The sequence below is a fragment of the Hyperolius riggenbachi genome, chromosome 1, assembly GCF_040937935.1.
Source record: "Hyperolius riggenbachi isolate aHypRig1 chromosome 1, aHypRig1.pri, whole genome shotgun sequence".
NCBI classification, from domain to species: domain Eukaryota; kingdom Metazoa; phylum Chordata; class Amphibia; order Anura; family Hyperoliidae; genus Hyperolius; species Hyperolius riggenbachi.
In genome coordinates this window covers 76155242-76175320 of record NC_090646.1, presented here as the reverse complement: position 1 = coordinate 76175320, position 20079 = coordinate 76155242, and the positions used below count along the sequence as shown (strand labels likewise).

The 20079-nt window shown below is 44.2% G+C and overlaps 1 protein-coding gene across 3 annotated transcripts in view; it reads right to left on the bottom strand.

The window, feature by feature from the left end:
• The window catches only part of CD8A (CD8 subunit alpha), an 84367-nt gene that overhangs the window by 62022 nt on the left and 2266 nt on the right, over positions 1 to 20079 (bottom strand). For all 3 annotated transcript variants that reach the window (XM_068275231.1, XM_068275247.1, XM_068275241.1), the window contains exon 2: positions 8314 to 8652. In XM_068275231.1, the coding sequence (XP_068131332.1) occupies positions 8314 to 8652 (339 nt within the window). The remainder of the gene's footprint in view (positions 1 to 8313; positions 8653 to 20079) is intronic.

Sequence of the window (20079 nt, the reverse complement as noted above, 5' to 3'; positions counted from 1 at the left end):
GTAGGCAAATTGCAGAGAGTCCAGCAGGGGATCTGTGATGGATTTCAGATAAGCCATTATCAGTTTTTTGAATGCTTTCATAACCAATTATGTCAGGGCAACAGGCCTGTAATCGTTTAAGCATGTAGGTTTTGATTTTTTGGGAATTAGTACAATGATTGAGCTTTTAAAACAGGCAGGGACAATTGAGAGTTCCAGAAATTATTTGAATATGTCTGTGAATACAGGCGCTAATTGATCGGCACAGAGTTTCAGACATTTTGCAGTTACAGAGTCTAGCCCAGGTCCTATATTTGTTTTCTGTCTTTTGATGAGTTTGTTTACATCTAATTGGCAGATTGGTAGAGCATGCACATCCGGGGACAGGTTAGCAGATTGTGTCTGGTCTCCTGTGTTGTGTAGATGCTGAGGCGCCGCAGGGGGTGGAGACGTAGGCTGGCTGGAGGAGTACTCAGTTTGCCTGTTGCAGAGATGCAAATTGACTTGGTGTGTTTGGCTTTTGTTGATAGTGTCAAATCTGCAATAAAATGTATTCAACTCATTTGCAAGCTGCAGGTTGTGTAGTGAATGTGGAGATTTCTTCCTGTAGTTTGTAATTTCATGTAGAGATTTCCATATTGTTGATAAGTCAGCGTTGGAACACTTTTCCTCAAGTTTTTTGGAATAATCTTTTTTTGCGTCAGTAATGGCTCTCTGCAGTTTGTATTTTGCAGCTTTGTGGAGGACTTTATCGCCCATACGTTATGCCCTTTCTTTGTCAAGGCGCAGCTTCCTAAGATGTGATGTAAACCAGGGTTTATCGTTGTTGTACCTGATGCACTTTTTAGTTGGGATACAGGACTCTTCGCAAAAGCTAATATATGATGTCACAGCGTCAGTGTATTCATTTAGGTCACTGGAGGATTCTTTGAATATAGTCCAGTCAGTTAAATCAAAGCAGCTCTGCAGTTTTTCTACAGCTTCACTAGTCCATTTCTTAACTGTGGTCACTACAGGTTTGGCAGTTTTTAGTCTTTGGATGTATGTTGGGATAAGCTGTATAACAGCATGATCAGAGTTCCCCAAAGCTGCCCTGCTGACAGAGTGATACGAGTCCTTAGTCGTAGTGTAGCAGTGATCAAGTGTCTTACCTTCTCTAGTTGCGCTTGTGACGTGTTGTCTGTATGTGGGGAGTTCTTTGGAAAGGTTAGGACTGTTGAAATCCCCTAGTATGATAAAAAAAAAATCTGGGTGCTCCCTTTCCACCTCTGTGATCTGATCTGCGAGATCTTGGAGCGCATGCTGCATACATGTTTGTGGAGGGATGTACACAGCAACCAAAATAAATGAAGAAAACTCACGGGGTGAATACTAGGGTCTGCTGTTTATGAAGAGTGTTTCCAGCCCAGCTGAGCATGTCCTCTTAATAACTGTAACATCTGTGCACCATCTATCATTAATATAGAAACAGAGTTCTCCACCTTTGGTTTTGCCAGAAATAAGTGGGTCCCGATCAGATCTGTAGAGTGTAAATCCATTAATCTGCAGAGTGTTGACTGGAATAAGGAAGGAAGGAAGGGAAGCCTTGCCCAATAACTCGTCACTAAATAGGTGCTGGCTTACTGAACTCCTATGTCGATTTGAACCCAGGTCTCCTATGTCAGGACCGGAGCCCTTCACCAGTATCCAGCCACACTACCCCTCACAGACTCAAAGTGATTGCAAGGCAGCCACTAGAGCGCACTCAGTAGGAAGGGAGTCTTGCCCAAGAACTCCTTACTGAATAGGTGCTGGCTTACTGAAATAGGAAAAGCCAATATTTGAACCCTGGTCTCATTTAAGGACACAATAAATATACTTAAAGCGGATCCAAGATGAAAAACTAACAATAACAAGTAACTTGTCTATATATCTTAAAGAGAACCCAAAGTGTGTTTAAAGAATGTTATCTGCATACAGAGGCTGGATCTGCCTATACAGCCCAGGCTCTGTTGCTATCCAAAACCCCACTAAGGTCTCCCTGCACTCTGCAATCCCTCATAAATCACAGCCATGCTGTGAGGCTGTGTTTACATCTGTAGTGTCAGTCTCAGCTGCTCCCCCACCTCCTGCATAGCTCCGGTCCCTGCCCCCATCCCTTCCCTCCAATCAGCAGGAAGGGAAGGGATGCAGGCGGGGACTGGAGTTCTGCAGGAGGCGGGGAGAGCAGCAGACTGACACTATAGAGATAAACGCAGCCAGCTCTGACAAGCTGTTTGTCAGCAGCAGGGCTGTGATTTATGAGGGATTGCAGAGTGCAGGGGGCCCAGGGGGGTTTGGGATAGCAACAGAGGCTGGGCTGTATAGGCAGATCCAGCCTCTGTATGCAGATAATATTCTTCAAACCCACCTCGGGTTCTCTTTAATGAAGGTTTAGATAATTTACACAGCAAATCTAGCTGCAAATAGCTGCAATAGTTTATGATGATTTATTCCTGTGATACAATGAGAGCAGCCATGTCCTGTTTGTTACATTACACACAGGCAAACTTGCCTGCATCTCCACCCCTCAGCCTGTGACAAATTCACTCCCCTCTCCTACTCCTTCCTCCCTTCTGTCTCTGAAATCTCTGGCTAGTAACCCCCTCCTCCTCCTGCCCAGACTGAGCTCCCATAAGCCCTTGCTACTAAGGCTCAGAGTGCCAAGGCACCCTGGAGAAGCTGTGGGAGAGGCTTGTTTAGTCTATAGGGAATTAGAATATTAAAACAAAACAAAAAAAGTATTTGGCTTGAGGAATTTCCTATAAAATATATGAAAGGAACACAATTATGCAAAGTTTATCTCGGATCCACTTTAAAGCTTATCTAAACTTTGTACTTTTCAGGTTCAAACGTTCCTAGTGAAACAGTGTTTGCTTGCAACTGTGAGCCTATACAAACAGGACCTCTCCATCCTGTTGGCATAGTTGCGGTTTTACAGTTGCACACCTCCTACTAACTGACTACAAAGTATTGTTTCCTCATGTAGGCACATGGGCCCATATGCAATTAACTGTAATGCAGGAAATGTGGGTAGTGTAGCCTCTTTAATTACTTGTTTCTTAGGTGTCCCATGGTCATACCTGGCAGCCTGACCTAATCAGCAGCTAAATCCAGAGAGGACGAGAAACAAGCTGTACTGCAGTGGCAAATGTAGCTGGCCCATGAAATTAGAATTCTGTCAAGAACTTCTGTTTCCTGTTTATGTGAACTTATTGTCCTGATTGCTATTAGAAATTTCTTTGCTCAGTTTTGGCATTACCTGGGCTGTAAGTGTTAGGAGTACATTAACTCTTTAAACCGAGTTATTATTAATGACTAGTAGAAGACCTGGCATTGCTAAGGTATCGATTTGGTTGTTGTTGGGTCCGGCCACTTTCTCTAACCTGGACACACAGTCACTCAATGACCAATTTTGTGAGCTTTGGGGACCTTGGCATCTATAATGTGAGAATTGCAGCAGTTTATTAATCAAACAAATCTGATTGGCTGTTTGTGGCTTCACCCCTTTTCTAAATTTGAACCATAGTCGCCCATTAACCTACTGTAGCAGGTTTGAGGCCTCTGCCATGAACAGTGTAAGAATGGTAGCAATTTACAATTCCCCTTGAAAATCAATAGGTGAATTTTGATTGGCTGATGTAGGTTCCACCCACTTAACTGAATATTAATCCCAGTCACCCAGTGACCTCGTTCAGACTATACGCGCTGCCGTGCGCATTTTGGCAGCGCGTATAGTGTGCGACACGCAAGAACGGTAGAAGGGCATAGACAGCCCTTCTACCGTTCCCATCATATGCGCTGCGTGGCAGCGCGATTGCGCTATCGCGTGCTGCATGCATGTTTGGGAATCGCAGCGCAGATCCCATTCATTGTAATGAATGGGATCTTCAGCGCAGCGCATAGGAGCGCAGATGGCATGCGATTGGACGCGTTGCGATCCGATCGCACAGCCATCTGCGCTAAATGATGTGAACGAGGCCTTAGGCCTCGTTTCCATCTATGCGCTTCTGTCCGCTTTTCAGCAACATGAATCAATCTGTAACATTGATGTGCTGATAAAAAGCGGATAGAAGCGCACTAAGTGGAAACAAGGCCTTAATACTGTGCCAAGTTTGAGAACCCTGCCATTAACAGTGTAAGAATAGCTGCAGTTTACATTTGCCCATTTAAAATGAATGGCTAAAATTTGATTGGCAGTTTTATGCTTCGCCCATTTTTCCTGAATTTTTAACCTTGGTCACCAATTGGCCTGCTGGGGACTGTGACTTTATTACTGTGAGAATGGCAGCCTTTTACATTTTCCTATTAATGTGAATAAATTAAATCTAATTGGCTGTTTGTGGTTCCACACAGGTGTGCAGTGGAGACGTGAGAACCCCAGAACATATCTTCCCAGGTAATAAGGAATCTGTATACTAAGTTTTGTTGAAATCGGTCAAGGCGTTTTCAAGTGATGGCGGGTGGCACATACACACATACACAAATGTCCGATTGTACAGTATATATAGAGAGAGATTATTTATATTACATCAGTAACTTCTGTGTTGCTATTTTTAGGTGTCTGGGTACACAGTCATATTGTATGTAAGGGTTTTGTTTTTATATCTATGTTTTGAAAGTGTTTTATTTTGCATCTGTTCAAATAATCGCCTTGAGCAGACCACATTTATGTAGCTCTGCTTTAGGTGAAAAGGTTAATCTTGATTTACTGGTACCTTTTAGACCACAGCTGTTTCCAGTCATCCCCAGATACATTTCTTTTAAATACATGATAAGCAAAAGGCCCAACGTCAGCCATGATGATGACATATGTATAGTGAAGTAAAAAGGAACAAGCATTCTTGACTCCTCCTTGGAACTTGACTACCAGAATCTTTAGCCTTTACAGCAGCCGTTGTTCCTGCTATCAGGGCCATTTTGTTAAATTATTTTTTAGCATAGACCACCTAGGCATGCATCTTGGGTGCCACCCAATGGTCAGGGTGAAAGTTTAACTGTGTATGTATACATTTGATATATTTGTTACGGCCAGAACCCGAAGTGTGGCCACTTCTAGTTCTGGCCGGCCACTTCGGGTTCTGGCCGGCCAATGCGCGAAGTGGCCGCAGCGCAGCGGCCAATGTTAGAAATGGAATGTTTCCTTTTATTATGAATGTAGTTTTCCGGCCGTCTCTGGCCAAAATGTAGCAAAACAGTTCGTTCATTAAATGAAATGAAGCTGGCGGCAATGTAGAAGGATGAAGCCGCCCGGCTTCTGCTCCGCCTCCTCTCCTCCGCCCCTGCCTCTCTCTCTTCTCCCCGATACTGGCAGCGGTGGACATGCGTGTCCCCCCAGAGTCGTTCGTCGCGGCAGGCAATCCTGTCGTTCGTCCCTGCAGAGCGGGTGCCGGCAGAAGCAATGTCTGCAGCCTCCCCGCTCTGCTTTCCTGCCGCCACGAACGACTCTTGGGGACACGCGTGTCCCCGCCGGCTGCCCGAAGAAGAGAGAGAGAGAGAGAAGAGGCAGGGGCGGAGGAGAGGAGGCGGAGCTGCCAGCTTCATTTCATTTAATGAACGAACTGTTTTGCTACATTTTTGTAGAAAAAATTAGGCAGTGTACAGTGGTTGGGGGTGATAACACACACCCTAAAATGAAAAAAACACAGAGACAACAGGAGCCCAAATGATGCAGTATGTCAGAATGATTGGAAGATGGAAGAAGTAATGTCAATTATACTCACAAAGCTGGGTTGCACTCTTGGAACAAGCACACAACGCCCTGATTAAGCTATGAGATGATTGGAATCAATAAGGATCAGGGGAAGATGATTTCCCTCCCAGAGGAGGGTAAAGGCACAAGAACAACAGGGAAGAGTCACCCAGATAAGATAAAATATGTTAAAACCCAAAAATAAAATTGAAAAAAATGAGGTGGCTTAGCTTAATGAAGATAAATTCTTATATAAAATTAATTTTGTTTATTAATTTTTATTACAAAGCCTGTAATAAAAAAAATAATCTTATATATGAATTTGTCTTCATGGAGGTAAGCCGCCTCATGTTTTCTATTTTATTTGGTTTCAACGTATTTTATCTTATCTGGGCGCCTCTTCCCTGTTGTTCTCTATTAGGCAGGGTTCACAAATATTAAAACTTTCGTCCGAATTGTCGTTCGATTTTCCAAAATCGTGCACACCTTACATCCAATGTTTTTGCAATTTTTAAAATTTGGATGTCAGGTCTGCTTCTTTTGTGGGTGCGAAATGCAAGTCAATGGGAATGCAGAAAAATTGTGTTTTACACCAAGAATTGCATGGGATTTTTCAGTTAACAAGATTGAGTATTTGAGTATTACCGTATTTTTTGGAATATAAAACGCTCCGGAATATAAGACGCACCTAGGTTTAAAGGGCAAAAATCAAGGAAAAAAATGTATACAGTATACTAATCCAGGTGCGTCCATGTTCCAGGAGCGTCCTGTACATGTTCTCCCCCCCATTATCCTCCTGTGTCCACTATATGTCCCCTTCCTGTCCTCCTGTGTGTGTCATCCCTTCCTGCCACCCTGTGTGGTCCTCCTTCCCCATGTGTCCCCTCTTGTCCTGTGTGTGTGTCCTCCAGCCCCCCTGTGTGGTCCTCCAGCCCCCCTGTGCCCACTCCTGTCCCCCTGTGTGTGTGTCTGTGTCCCCTCCTGCCCCCTTGTGTGTGTCCCCATGTCCCCTTCAGCCCCCCTGTGTGGTCCTCTAGTCCCTGTGTCCCCTCCTTTGTGTGTCTGTGCCCCCTCCTGTGCATGACTATGTCCTCTCCAGCCCCCCTGTGTGCTCCTCCAGTCCCCCTGTGTCCACTCCTGTCCCCCTGTCTGTGTGTCTGTGTCCCCTCCTGCCCCCTTGTGTGTGTCCCCATGTCCCCTTCAGCCCCCCTGTGTGGTCCTCTAGTCCCTGTGTCCCCTCCTTTGTGTGTCTGTGCCCCCTCCTGTGCATGACCATGTCATCTCCAGCCCCCTGTGTGGTCCTCCACTCCTCCATCCTGACCTCCTCTCTGTTGCCTTGTCCCCCTCCAGCCCCCTCCTCCTCCCCCACATGTCTCCACTCCCCCGAGTAACAATTATGGCAGAGCGACTCACCTCCTTATTGATTCCAGCGCTGGGTGGTCCTCTCCGCCTCCAGCATTTCTGCGCTACACCTGTAAAAGAATAGTTAGCGGCAGAGCGGCTCACCTTCCCAGCGGGGGCGATCTGAAGACATCTCGCATTCCACGCGGCTTCCTCTAGTGACGGCACCTGTTGATGAGTCATCACCAAGGTGCCGTCACTAGAGGAAGCCGCGTGGAACGCGAGATGTCTGCAGATCGCCGCCGCTGGGAAGGTGAGCCGCTCTGCCGCTAACTATTCTTTTACAGGTGTAGCGCAGACATGCTGGAGGCGGAGAGGACCACCCAGCGCTGGAATCAATAGGGAGGTGAGTCACTCTGCCATAATTGTTGCTTGGGGGAGCGGAGACATGGGGGGGGGGGGCAGGCGGACCACACAGGGGGACAAGGCAGGGAGTCCCCGATGATGCGGCGGCTCGGCGGTTCGTATCTGCAGGCATCCTGAAGTCGGGGATTCCCTGCCTTTGGAATAGAAGACGCAGGAACTTTTTCTCCCCATTTTTGGGGGAGAAAAAGTGCATCTTATATTCTGAAAAATACGGTATATACATGAGTATTTTTCATGTACACTAACTTCATTGGTATGCACTGAAAAATCGCAAAGCAAAAATTTGCATACAAAAATGCACACAAAAGTTCTTAAAAAAAGACCTGAAAAATTGGAAAGGCAGATTCAAACATAAAGTAAATCACATGCAAAAAAATAGGACAAGACAGGACCTTGTACTTAGTGTCCTGGTAAAGGGTGTCACACACAACAAGAAGCCAGAGGTATCCTCCCAAATAGGGATTTGGAAAGCAATAAAAACCTGAAAGAGACTACAGCCTTCTGTTAATGTAACCCAAGGTGAGAGGGATATGGAGGCTGCCATATTTATTCCCTTTTAAGCAATGCAAGTTGCCTGGCTCTCCCTCTGATCCTGTGTCTCTAATACCTTTAGCCATAGACCCTGAACAAGCATGCAGATAAGGTGCTCTGACTCAAGTCTGGCTGGATTAGCCACATGCTAGTTTCAGGGTTGTGACTCTACTGGTATTGTTTAAATGGAAATAAATATGGAAGCCTCCATATGACTCTCAACTCAGGTTCACTTTAAATAATTAGGTATGCATGAAGTTCCTATGAATCAAACCTAAAGAAAACAATTTACATATATGTCATTAAATATTGACAAAGAACTGTACCTTCAGGATAGTTGAGCTTGAGTCCAGGACTGAAGGAGAGCACAGAGTTCTTATTGATCATACAGTAGTAGGTTCCCTGGTCGTCCTCCTGAAATAAATTAGTGGACAGGGTTCCTTCCTTCCCCAGTTTGAAACGTTCGGAACCTTTGTCTTTATATGTTGTTTTTCCTACTGAACTGACATACCCAATAGATTCTGGATATTGAGTGGATTTCCTTTGCCGTAACCAAAACACTCCAGTATCTAGGGATTCTCCACTGTCTGCAGAACATGCCAACGTCACCTCCTGGTCAGATCTCTTCTGGAGCTCAGGACCCTTAAGTTTTAGGTGGAGTGAACCTATAAGAGAATGAATGGTGTTCAAGTACAGTTGTATGCCAGATCTGTAAATGGTGCACACAGTCTAAACAAGAGTACATGTTCATACATAGTAACTGATTAATCTTACATTCATTTTTTTTAAATTAAATTTAATACAGCAACAGCAACAACTATGATTATTATTATTCCCTGCAGTACTCCGTTTATTATATTTAAAGTGAAATTCCATTCTTGCTAATAATTTACTATCAGTATGCATTGTTATGCACACATTTACCTTTTCATTTCAATTTTCAACCAGCTATGAATTTTTTATTTTCACCATAGCCACAAACAGAATATATTTTTTTCTAGCCTGAAATCTGTAACTTGTGTTACATTACAGGCAGCCCAGAGCCCATATTTAATTAACCTTTCTCCCAGGGGATACAAGACAAATTCGATTGTTATTGCACTTTTCTCCTGCAGCTCTGGCAGACTCACAGCACCCGAGCTGCAGCTCTGTAGGGGTGCGCTCAGTAGGCAGTAGCAGTGTTAGGGAGTCTTGCCCAAGATCTGCTTACTGAATAGGTGCTAGCTTACTTAACAAGAAGGGCCGAGATTTAAACCCAGGTCTCCTGTGTAATGCTGGGGATACACGGTACGTTTCTGTACCGTGTATCAAGCAGCTGATCCGGCCAGCTGATAATATTCAGCTGATCCGATCACGCTGCTCGACCCCCGCCCGCTCGATCCTCGCAGGCGGACAATGGCAGGGAATCGAGCAGCTGATAAGGAGCGCCGGCAGGGACGAGCGGGGACGCGGCAGGGGTCGACCCGTGTACTCCCAGCATACGAGGAAGAACCCTTAACCAGTCCACTATCCAGCCTATTGATTTTTTCAGCACCTGGTGGGTTTTGTCATATCCCCCAAAATACTGATTGATTACACGCACATCAATTGTGTTGTTTAGAGCCAAAGCTCACACCGTGAACCCTGTTTGTATGACATTTTTACTAATAAAACTTATAGTATTTTATATGTACATTTAGGCTTCTTCAAATGTAGTTATGCACCCTGACAATAAAAGTGACGTGCCAGGCTGGAAGGACAACCAATCCCATCAGCAATGTAGAAAAGCAGTCGGCACCGTCTTCAGTTGCTATTATTTATTCAGCTTAGTCATATGAAACACAACGTTTTGGAGCGCAGCTCCTTTCTCAAGTGATGGCTATCTGACAATAAACATGAATACAAATCTCCTTTATATACCCAAGCGCATGTCTAAAGCACACCCCAAGGCTCCAAACTAGCCAATCGCCGCTGTCCTCTGGAGCGGACCTGATGGGGAACACATGTCACATGGAGTGAACCAATGAGTGGACGCCAGAAACCCCATGTGATGCGGAGGGAGGACGCGGAAGAATAGGCGCATCACGCAATGCGCCCCTGCTCCGCCCGTCGACGTCACTGACTCCACCCCCAGGTACACGGACCTGATGGGGAACAGGACTCCTCAACGTCACCGCTGACGAAAGTCAGCGGGACGCCGCCCAGTTGCCACTCCCCGCCGCCCGCCAGCAACTCACTGAAGCCGCCAGCCACCCACCGTCAAGCCCTCTCCATGGCAACATGTCAACAGACAGCGGTGTAAACATCGCGCTGTCAAACACACTGCCATGTGTCCAGGCAGACAAGGGGCGGCCGCGGGTCAGTACAGCCCAGAGGATTGGGGAGCCTGGCAGCAGAATAATCGCCACCACCGCCCCATGTCCAATCGGCCGTTGTGGCCAGCACGCAGCAGCAAGGCCAGCCGGGCGATGTGGCAAGCCACATAGAGGCGACAGGCGGAGGAGGAACTCCCCACCCTCCAATCAGCACACATGGTTAAGAAAGTAAAAAATAAATAAAATAAACAAAGTTAAGTAAGCATAAGAGAAAACCAAAAACAGAGAACAACCTGAAGGGAAATTGTAGTACAGTAGTTACAAGAATTGTCCGAGATCAAGTTCCCTATTCATGCCTCGGGGCTCCATACAATCTAATTGTTTGATCCAGTGAGCTTCTCTCAGTAATAGTAATCTATTCCTATCACCACCCCGTTTGGGGGGGGGGGGGGGGTACTTGTTCAATAATCTGACACCTGAGTTGGTATATGTGGGCCAGACCACAAAGAAATTTAAAGTGCGTCTGTCCTCACATAAACATGCAATCCGCAATAAACTGTTAGACCAGGCTGTCTCTTACCATTTTGCTACATTTAATCATAATGTGAGCCAACTCAGGTGTCAGATTATTGAACAAGTACCCCCCCCCCCCAAACGGGGTGGTGATAGGAATAGATTACTATTACTGAGAGAAGCTCACTGGATCAAACAATTAGATTGTATGGAGCCCCGAGGCATGAATAGGGAACTTGATCTCGGACCATTCTTGTAACTACTGTACTACAATTTCCCTTCAGGTTGTTCTCTGTTTTTGGTTTTCTCTTATGCTTACTTAACTTTGTTCATTTTATTTATTTTTTACTTTCTTAACCATGTGTGCTGATTGGAGGGTGGGGAGTTCCTCCTCCGCCTGTCGCCTCTATGTGGCTTGCCACATCGCCCGGCTGGCCTTGCTGCTGCGTGCTGGCCACAACGGCCGATTGGACATGGGGCGGTGGTGGCGATTATTCTGCTGCCAGGCTCCCCAATCCTCTGGGCTGTACTGACCCGCGGCCGCCCCTTGTCTGCCTGGACACATGGCAGTGTGTTTGACAGCGCGATGTTTACACCGCTGTCTGTTGACATGTTGCCATGGAGAGGGCTTGACGGTGGGTGGCTGGCGGCTTCAGTGAGTGGCTGGTGGGCGGCGGGGAGTGGCAACTGGGCGGCGTCCCGCTGACTTTCGTCAGCGGTGACGTTGAGGAGTCCTGTTCCCCATCAGGTCCGTGTACCTGGGGGTGGAGTCAGTGACGTCGACGGGCGGAGCAGGGGCGCATTGCGTGATGCGCCTATTCTTCCGCGTCCTCCCTCCGCATCACATGGGGTTTCTGGCGTCCACTCATTGGTTCACTCCATGTGACATGTGTTCCCCATCAGGTCCGCTCCAGAGGACAGCGGCGATTGGCTAGTTTGGAGCCTTGGGGTGTGCTTTAGACATGCGCTTGGGTATATAAAGGAGATTTGTATTCATGTTTATTGTCAGATAGCCATCACTTGAGAAAGGAGCTGCGCTCCGAAACGTTGTGTTTCATATGACTAAGCTGAATAAATAATAGCAACTGAAGACGGTGCCGACTGCTTTTCTACATATGTACATTTAGGGAATTGTCCTACTGCATTGTATTGCACAGCTGCTGTATTTATATATTTTTATTATAACCAGTGAAAGTTCTTTGCTGTTTTTAGTTTTTGCTATCAGTGCAAGCTCATACACCACACAGCAATGTTTACAAATAGTAGCTGCATAACTGCTAAACTAACATAAACAAGATAATGTTATCAATTGAGATCAGATCTAATGCCTATGCTGGGTACACACGGTACGATTTTCTGTGCGATAGATGCATCCGATTGATACAATCCCTCATTTCCTATATTACTCCCGATCGATTCTGCGCTCGATTTCTCATAGAAGTGAATGGAAAAAAGATAAGAAAAAGGAGTAAAGATAAGAGAATCAAGAGCAGAATCAAGCGGAAAAAATGATCGGGTCGGAAAATCGTACCGTATGTACTCAGCATTATACACGCAATGAGATTTTCTGACAGATTTACTGCCAGATCAACTATTTCCAGCATTTCCGTTCTGATATCCGATTGATTTTCTGTTCACTTCCATGGAAAATCGATCGGAAAAATCGATTGGAAATTGGATTGGACATGCTGGAAATAATCGTTCTAGAATAATCTGCCAGAAAATCTCATTGTGTGTATTAGGCATAACTTCTCTAACTTTGGCAGCAAGTTTCCCACTGAAGAAGAAAGTGCTTTGCTTAGCAGTTTGAATGATATTCTGCTGCCAATTAGTTCTGGTAGTAAGTTTAACGCTGTAAATAAAATACAGGATTCTCCACATGCCTTGTGGAATTCCCTTCCTAATTCGGTTTGATATTTGACAAGTTTTATTATTTACAATTGTAAAATAAAAACGCACTTCTTCAGGAAGGCATATAATCTAACCAATACCATTTTAGCTGGTTACTTAAAGGGACACTTAAGCCAGGAATAAGAAATCGGCGGAGCGGTGGGGGACCAGAGGCTCTGTGAGTGACACGGGACGGCTGCGGGGGGCTGGTAGAAGCCACAGGCGAGTATGGGCTCATTCACACTACACAATGCAAGCACGAATACGATTTCGTGCCTGCGTTGCCATCGCACGGTCAACGCACGGAATGCACGTCGGGGAGCGCTAGAGCGCAGACGCCGGCAGCCGTACCCGTCGGGAAACGTGTGCGTCGTGCGATTTTATATCCCCAGAGGCGTTACATCGTAACGCATGGGAACGCACACCTGTAGTGTGAATGGTAACATGAAAGTCTATGGACTTTCATGTTGCCATGTGGATCGTACACTATGTGCGTTGCGTCAAAACTGACAGCGCAGCACATAGTGTGAATGAGCCCTTAGGCCTCGTTCACATCTGCTGCGCTGAAAAACGTGTTAAAGCGCGTGGTAAAAAGCGCATGCGCTTGTGCGCGCTTTAGTGCGTGTTTCTGTACGTTGTGCTGCGCTTCTTTAAAGCACATTTTGCTTACTGTAGCAGCAGCAGTTGTCAATAAAACTTTGTTTTTGTATGTAAATGTATTTTTTTCTCCAATTAGGGGTAAAAAACGTATGCGCTTCTATGCGCTTGTACGCGCTTCTATGTGCTAAAAAGCGCACCCATTCACTTGCATTGATGTGCGCTTTACAGCTCAGCGCACAGAAATGAATGCAACACTACGTTTTTGTAACGCTGCTCAGCGCAGCACATAGATGTGAACCAGCTACATTTAATTACATGGAAAAATCAATACCTTGCTGAACGCACAGAGCAGTGCACTGTGGAAAGCGCACAGAAACGCCCCTGATGTGAACGAGGCCTTAAACTGATTTTTTATTCCTGGCTTAAGTGTTCCTTTAAGTAACCAGCTAAAATGGTATTGGTTAGATTATGTGCCTTCCTGAAGAAGTGCGTTTTAGTTTACAATTGTAAATAATAAAACTTGTCAAATATCAAACCGAATTAGGAAGGGAATTCCACAAGACGCGTGGGGAATACTGTATGCTGGAGTGGGAAGAGATGACTAGGATGGGTGAGCAAGGAAGATCATTGGCGCAGGGATTTCCAGAAAATCGGTATACTGCAGCTATTGCCAGATTGGAGAAAATTTTGTTTGAGAAATTTGCGGACATAGAAGGGTTGCTGTCCTTTAAATGACAAAAAAAAATGATAGAAGGGAAATATGTGGTGTTATGGTACCTAGAGATGTAAGATGGATGCCACCTGATCCCGTATGCTGGATTGTGCATTAGTAGCTTTCCTTGACTATAAATGCAGACCCTAACACTGTAGAAATAAAAACACAACCGTTCCAACTGCCTCCACTACAGTCTGAAAAACACACAGTACTGAATGTTGCATCTAAACCTCTTGACTTGACCTATATCTAACTACACAAGTCAACTAGTAGTCTTTTTGCATACTGCATACACTTTTCTTTGGCTAAAAGCTATGGGCTTTGAAAGATGTTTTATTGATGACGTTTGAATACTACACCAGGGACCGTATGCAATTAACTTTTTCTCCTGGGTTTTCTCCTAAGCGATAATTTTTCATCTTCAATTTAGAATAACTTTTCAGCACTTTGCAATGGAAAAGTACCAAAAAGAATAGGTGGAAAAGTACTATCCAAATTATTTTGAGTGTTTTTTTGCTTACTGGTGGTTTAAAAAGCATTTTATTGACAAGTTTAAAAAATATCACCTAGGAAAAAACTCAGGAGAAAAAGTGAATTGCATGCGGGCCCGTATGCGTAATGCCTACATGACAAGTACAGTGTACATGTTAACAACGGACATGAAGAATTGCTATGTAACATGTTCATTATCGCACACATCATCCAGAAATGCAACATAGAAATTGTGTTCAGATAATATGGTCAGTTACATCACAGAGGTTGATATGTTGATAAGTTCACACCTTGTCCTTGTCAATAAAATGCCTTTTAAACCCCCAGCAACCAAGAAAATACACAAAATAATTTTGAGGCCTAGTTCACAGTGGTCAGTTGCATTGCAGAATAATTCTGCATGTCAGCTCACTGCCCATATAATCCTATGGAGCTGTTCACAGTAAATTAAGCGTTATAACTGATCGCGTTATTCTTAACTCACTGCATGCAGGCTTTGCATTAAAGGGGCACTATGGTGAAAAATTGTAAAATTTAAAATATGTGCAAACATATACAAATGAGTGCTTTTAAAAAGCAGTCACAAGATCGCTTTCCCAGATGCTTTTTCAAGCGCTTAGCGATTTTCCTATGCCTTGCATTGAAGCGCAAACGCTCAGGAAATGATGAACTTTGTTGAACTGCAATGGAGACTGGACATAGACCTTAAAGGAGCACTATGGCGAAAAATTGTAAAATTTTAAATATGTGCAAACATATACAAATAAGAAGTACATTTTTTTCCAGAGTAAAATGAGCCATAAATTACTTTTCTCCTATGTTGCTCTCACTTACAGTAGGTAGTAGAAATCTGACAGAAGCGACAGGTTTTGGACTAGTCCATCTCTTCATAGGGGATTCTCAGCAAGGCTTTTATTCTTTATAAAGATATTCCCTAAAAAGGATTTCAACAATGATGCTGGCCAGCTTCCCTGCTCGCTATACAGGTTTTTGGCAGTTGGACAGAGCAACTGCCATTCACTAAGTGCTTTTGAAAATAAATAAATCCCTGAGAATCCCCTATGAAGAGATGGATTAGTCCAAAACCTGTTGGTTCTGTCAGATTTCTACTACCTACTGTAAGTGACAGCAACATAGAAGAAAGTAATTTATGGCTCATTTTACTCTGGAAAAAACGTACTTCTTATTTGCATATGTTTGCACATATTTTAAATTTTACAATTTTTCGCCATAGTGTCCCTTTAAGGTCTATGTCCAGTCTCCATTGCAGTTCAACAAAGTTCATCATTTCCTGAGCATTTGCGCTTCAATGCAAGGCATAGGAAAATCGCTAAGCGCATGAAAAAGCATCTGGAAAAGCGATCTTGTGAGTGCTTTTTAAAAAAATAACATTAAAAAGATTCAGTTCCAGGTCAAAGAGTTCACTTCCTTATGGACTGGTAAAAAACAAAACAAAATGCTAATCGCCACACAAAAGCCCTTACAAAAGCGCTTAATAAATTTGCTAATCATTCTAAAATCGCCGGCAAAATCGCTTTGAAAAGTGCTCACAAAAGTGCTCAGCACTTGTGATTTATAATGTGTACTAGGCCTTAAAGTATTTTTTCTACTACTTTTAGTTTTTTTTTTTTTAATTACGAAATGCTGAAAAGTTATTTTAATGAGAAGATGAAAAATTATCACCTGAGAGAAAACGTATGCGAAGAAAGTGAATTGCATATTGCCACTAGTGTTGGGCGAACATCTGGATGTTCGGGTTCGGTGTGGTTCGGCCGAACATGCCCCTGATGTTCGGCATGTTCGAGCCGAACCCCGAACCCAACCCGAACATGTCCCTTTGGGGCCCCTATAGGGTCCCAGCATAAAAGGAGAGCATGCCCCGAGCGTGGGGGGGGTCGGAAATGCCCCCACCCCTCCCCGCTAAGCTCTCCCTTCTGCCGGTACCCTATAATTAAATTTAAGTGCCCAAAAGTACCTGAGGAGGAGGAGGGCAGGAAGAGGGCAGCCGAAGTTCTTGGGCACTAGTACCATCTGGTGCTTCCGCCCTCTCTTGACGCACTTCCTGTTTACATTTGAAGTCGCATCAAGAGGGCGCAGAAGTACCGCGATGACGCGAACGAGGGTACGCGTCATCTACATGATGACACGTACCCTCGTACGCGTCATCGCGGTACTTCTGCGCACTCTTGACGCGACTTCAAATGTAAACAGGAAGTGCGCCAAGAGAGGGCGGAAGTACCAGATGGTACTAGCGCCCAAGAACTCCGGCTTCCCTCTTCTTGCCCTCCTCCTCCTCAGGTACTTTTGGGCACTTAAATTTAATTATAGGGTACCGGCAGAAGGGAGAGCTTAGCGGGGAGGGGTGGGGGGCATTTCCGACAAACCTCCCCCCCCCCCCGGCGTTCGGGGCATGCTCTCCCTTTATGCTGGGACCCTATAGGGGGCTATGTTCGGCCGGACACGGCTGTGTCCGGCCGAACAAAGAAGGCCTGTTTGGGTTCGGGCAGCATGCCTGAGCACCCTCCCGAACACCATGAGGTGTTCGGGGGGTGCCGAACCGAACCCGAACAGGCCAAAATCCGGGCGAACCCGAACAGTGGCAAACACTGTTCGCCCATCACTAATTGCCACTTGTCAATAAAATGCCTTTCGAATCACCAGCAAGTGAGACAATACTCAAAATAATTGTCATAGTATGTTTTTAACTACTTTTTGCTACTTTTTCAATTGCAAAGTGCTAAAAAGTTGTTTTAAAAAGAAGTTGAAAAATTATCCCCTAGGTGAAAATTTATGAGAAAAAGTTAATTGCATATGGACCCTTATCAATAAAATGGCTTATTAAGCCACCAGTATGCAAGAAAATACTCAGAACATTTTTGAGGCTAGGTTCACAGTGGGACATTGCGATGCTGCATTATAAAGTCTTATAACGCAGCTTACCGCACTGCAATGCAAAGTCTATGCGACGTTCACTGTGCGAGGTTAGTGTTGCACTGTAACGTGTATCGTTATGGTAACGCACTGCTGCAGTGCATTACCTCTAAATGCACACGTTACCAGGTACAGGAAAGCATACTTTTCATTGCCTGTATGCTTTACTGTACCTACTTTATGCGATGGTAATGCACCGCTAATCTGCACTACCACTTTTTTGCATTGCGTTGCGTTGTAATGTTATGTTGCAACTTTACAATGCAACGACCTACTGAGAACATAGCCTGACAGTACTATTTCACCTACTTTTAGTACTTTTTAATTTGCAAAGTACTGAAGAATTATTTTAAACAGTAGATGAAAAATGATCACCTAAGAAAAAACTTAGGAGACAAAGTGGATTGAATAAGGGTCATAGAAGTGTATGCAATAAACTGTGTTAAGCAGAAGAACATGTGTAAAGTCTTACCACACAATGAGTAGAGCAGAATGCAATACATTACATGCAATGCATTACGCTCTACTAATTGTACGCAAAAATTTACATGCGTAATTCTGCTTAATGCACCTTATTGCATACGCACCAAAGTGTGAACTCACACCCTTTTCCAGAGAGCTGATAACATATCATACAAAACCAAGCTAAGGGGTCCAAAATGGGAACTACAACATACTGTAGTATTTTTATAGCCCCAACATCTTCTGCAGCGCTGTACAGAGTATATAGTCTTGTCACTTAACTGTCCCTCAGAGGGGCTCACAATCTAACAAACACAGAACATTTATATCGCGCTTTTCTCCTGGCGGACTCAAAGCGCCAGAGCTGCAGCAGTAGCAGTGTTAGGGAAACTTGCCAAAGGTCTCCTACTGAATAGGTGCAGGCTTACTGAACAGGCAGAGACGAGATTTGAACCCTGGTCACCTGTGTCAGAGGCAGAGCCCTTAACCATTACACTATCCAGCTACTAGTCCCTACCATAGCCCTATGTCTGTGTATGTATTGTGTAGTGTACGTATTATAGTCTAGAACCAATTTTAGGGGAAGCCAATTAAGTTATCTGTGTGTTTTTAGGATGTGGGAGGAAACAGGAAGGTCTGTAGGAAACCCATGCAAGCACGGGGAGAACATACAAACTCCATGCAGATAGTGCCCTGGCTTGGATTTGAACCAGGCCCCAGCGCTACAAGGCAAGTGTGCTAACCACTATGCCACCGTGCTGAACAAGTGCTGAAAACGTTCCAAACTAAACATTATCTTTTAATGAACAGGTTCAGAGAAGGAGATGCTACAAGTTTCCAACTGGATTTATTTCTTAAGATCATGTATGCTTCAGGACAAAACAACAATCTCCTTTAACTGAAGTTTAAAACGACTTAAAAACAAAAGACAGGTGGAAAAGAGCAATGAAACAAGAAAATAAATATTAAAGGATCTCTGTCACAAAAATCTTAACATTTGAAATATATGTAAACTAATACAATTAAGAAGTATGTTTCTTCCAGAGTAAAATGAGCCATAAATTACTTTTCTCCTATGTTGCTGTCACTTACAGTAGGTAGTATAAATCGGACAGAACCGATAGGTTTTGGACTAGCCCATCTCCTCATTAGGGGTTCACAAGGATTTCTTTATTTTCAAAATCCACTTAGTGAATGGCAGTTGCTCTATCCAACTGCCAAAAAAGTGTATGGTGAGCAGGGAGACAGGCCAGCATCTTTGTATATCTCTTTTTCAGGGAGTGTCTTTATTAAGAATAAAGGCCATGCTGAGAATCCCCTATGGAGAAATGGACTGGCCCAAAACCTGTTGGTAATGTCAGATTTCTACTACTTACTGTAAATGCCAGCAACATACTAGGTAAGTAATTTATGGCTCATTTTACTCAGAAACATACTTCTTATTTGTATGTGTTTTAAATTTTAAGATTTTCACTACAGTTTCTCTTTAATAATACCTAATAAGCTTTCCTGATCTTCCCATCCCTACAGCTACCTAAAATCCCTAGAAGTTGCTAACCCTTGCCATCTTTAGTGAGGGATGAACATATTTGATCCATGGGTTCCAAATCTTTAGAGAGTTCCTGTCGGTGTCTAAGTACAGGTACATTTATCAGCTTCTCAATTACCATGAACCCCTACAACTGGGTCTTAACTCACCCCTGCTTACATCTAGGGACCAGCAGTCTATTTAGCCACCAGTAATGCAAGCTGTACTATTTTTTTTGTGGGACTCAGTTTGCAGGTCTACCCAGTGATCCCTCTAGTCCACCCCTGCTTCTGACAATACCAAATAAATAACGTATCAGGTCACAAACTCACAACCAGACTTGTACAAGCCTTGGACATGACCACCACGCATGAAGAATGGCTCTGTCCCATATCTGGGAAACATTCCTGACTATTGGTCTGATTCAATTAACTTTTTTCCTGAGTTTTCTCATAGAGGATAAATCCTTGGCTGATCTATACAATAGTTTTTCAGCCTCTAGCATATGAAAAACAACTAAAAAGTAACTATGAAAAGTACTATTAAACTCAATATAAATTAATTAAATCAGCGCCTATTTGTGCAAGTCTATATGTAAAAGGAACAGCAAAACAAGTCCACTGCGCTTTGATCACCAGAATTTTCCACAATGTAACAATAACCCTTC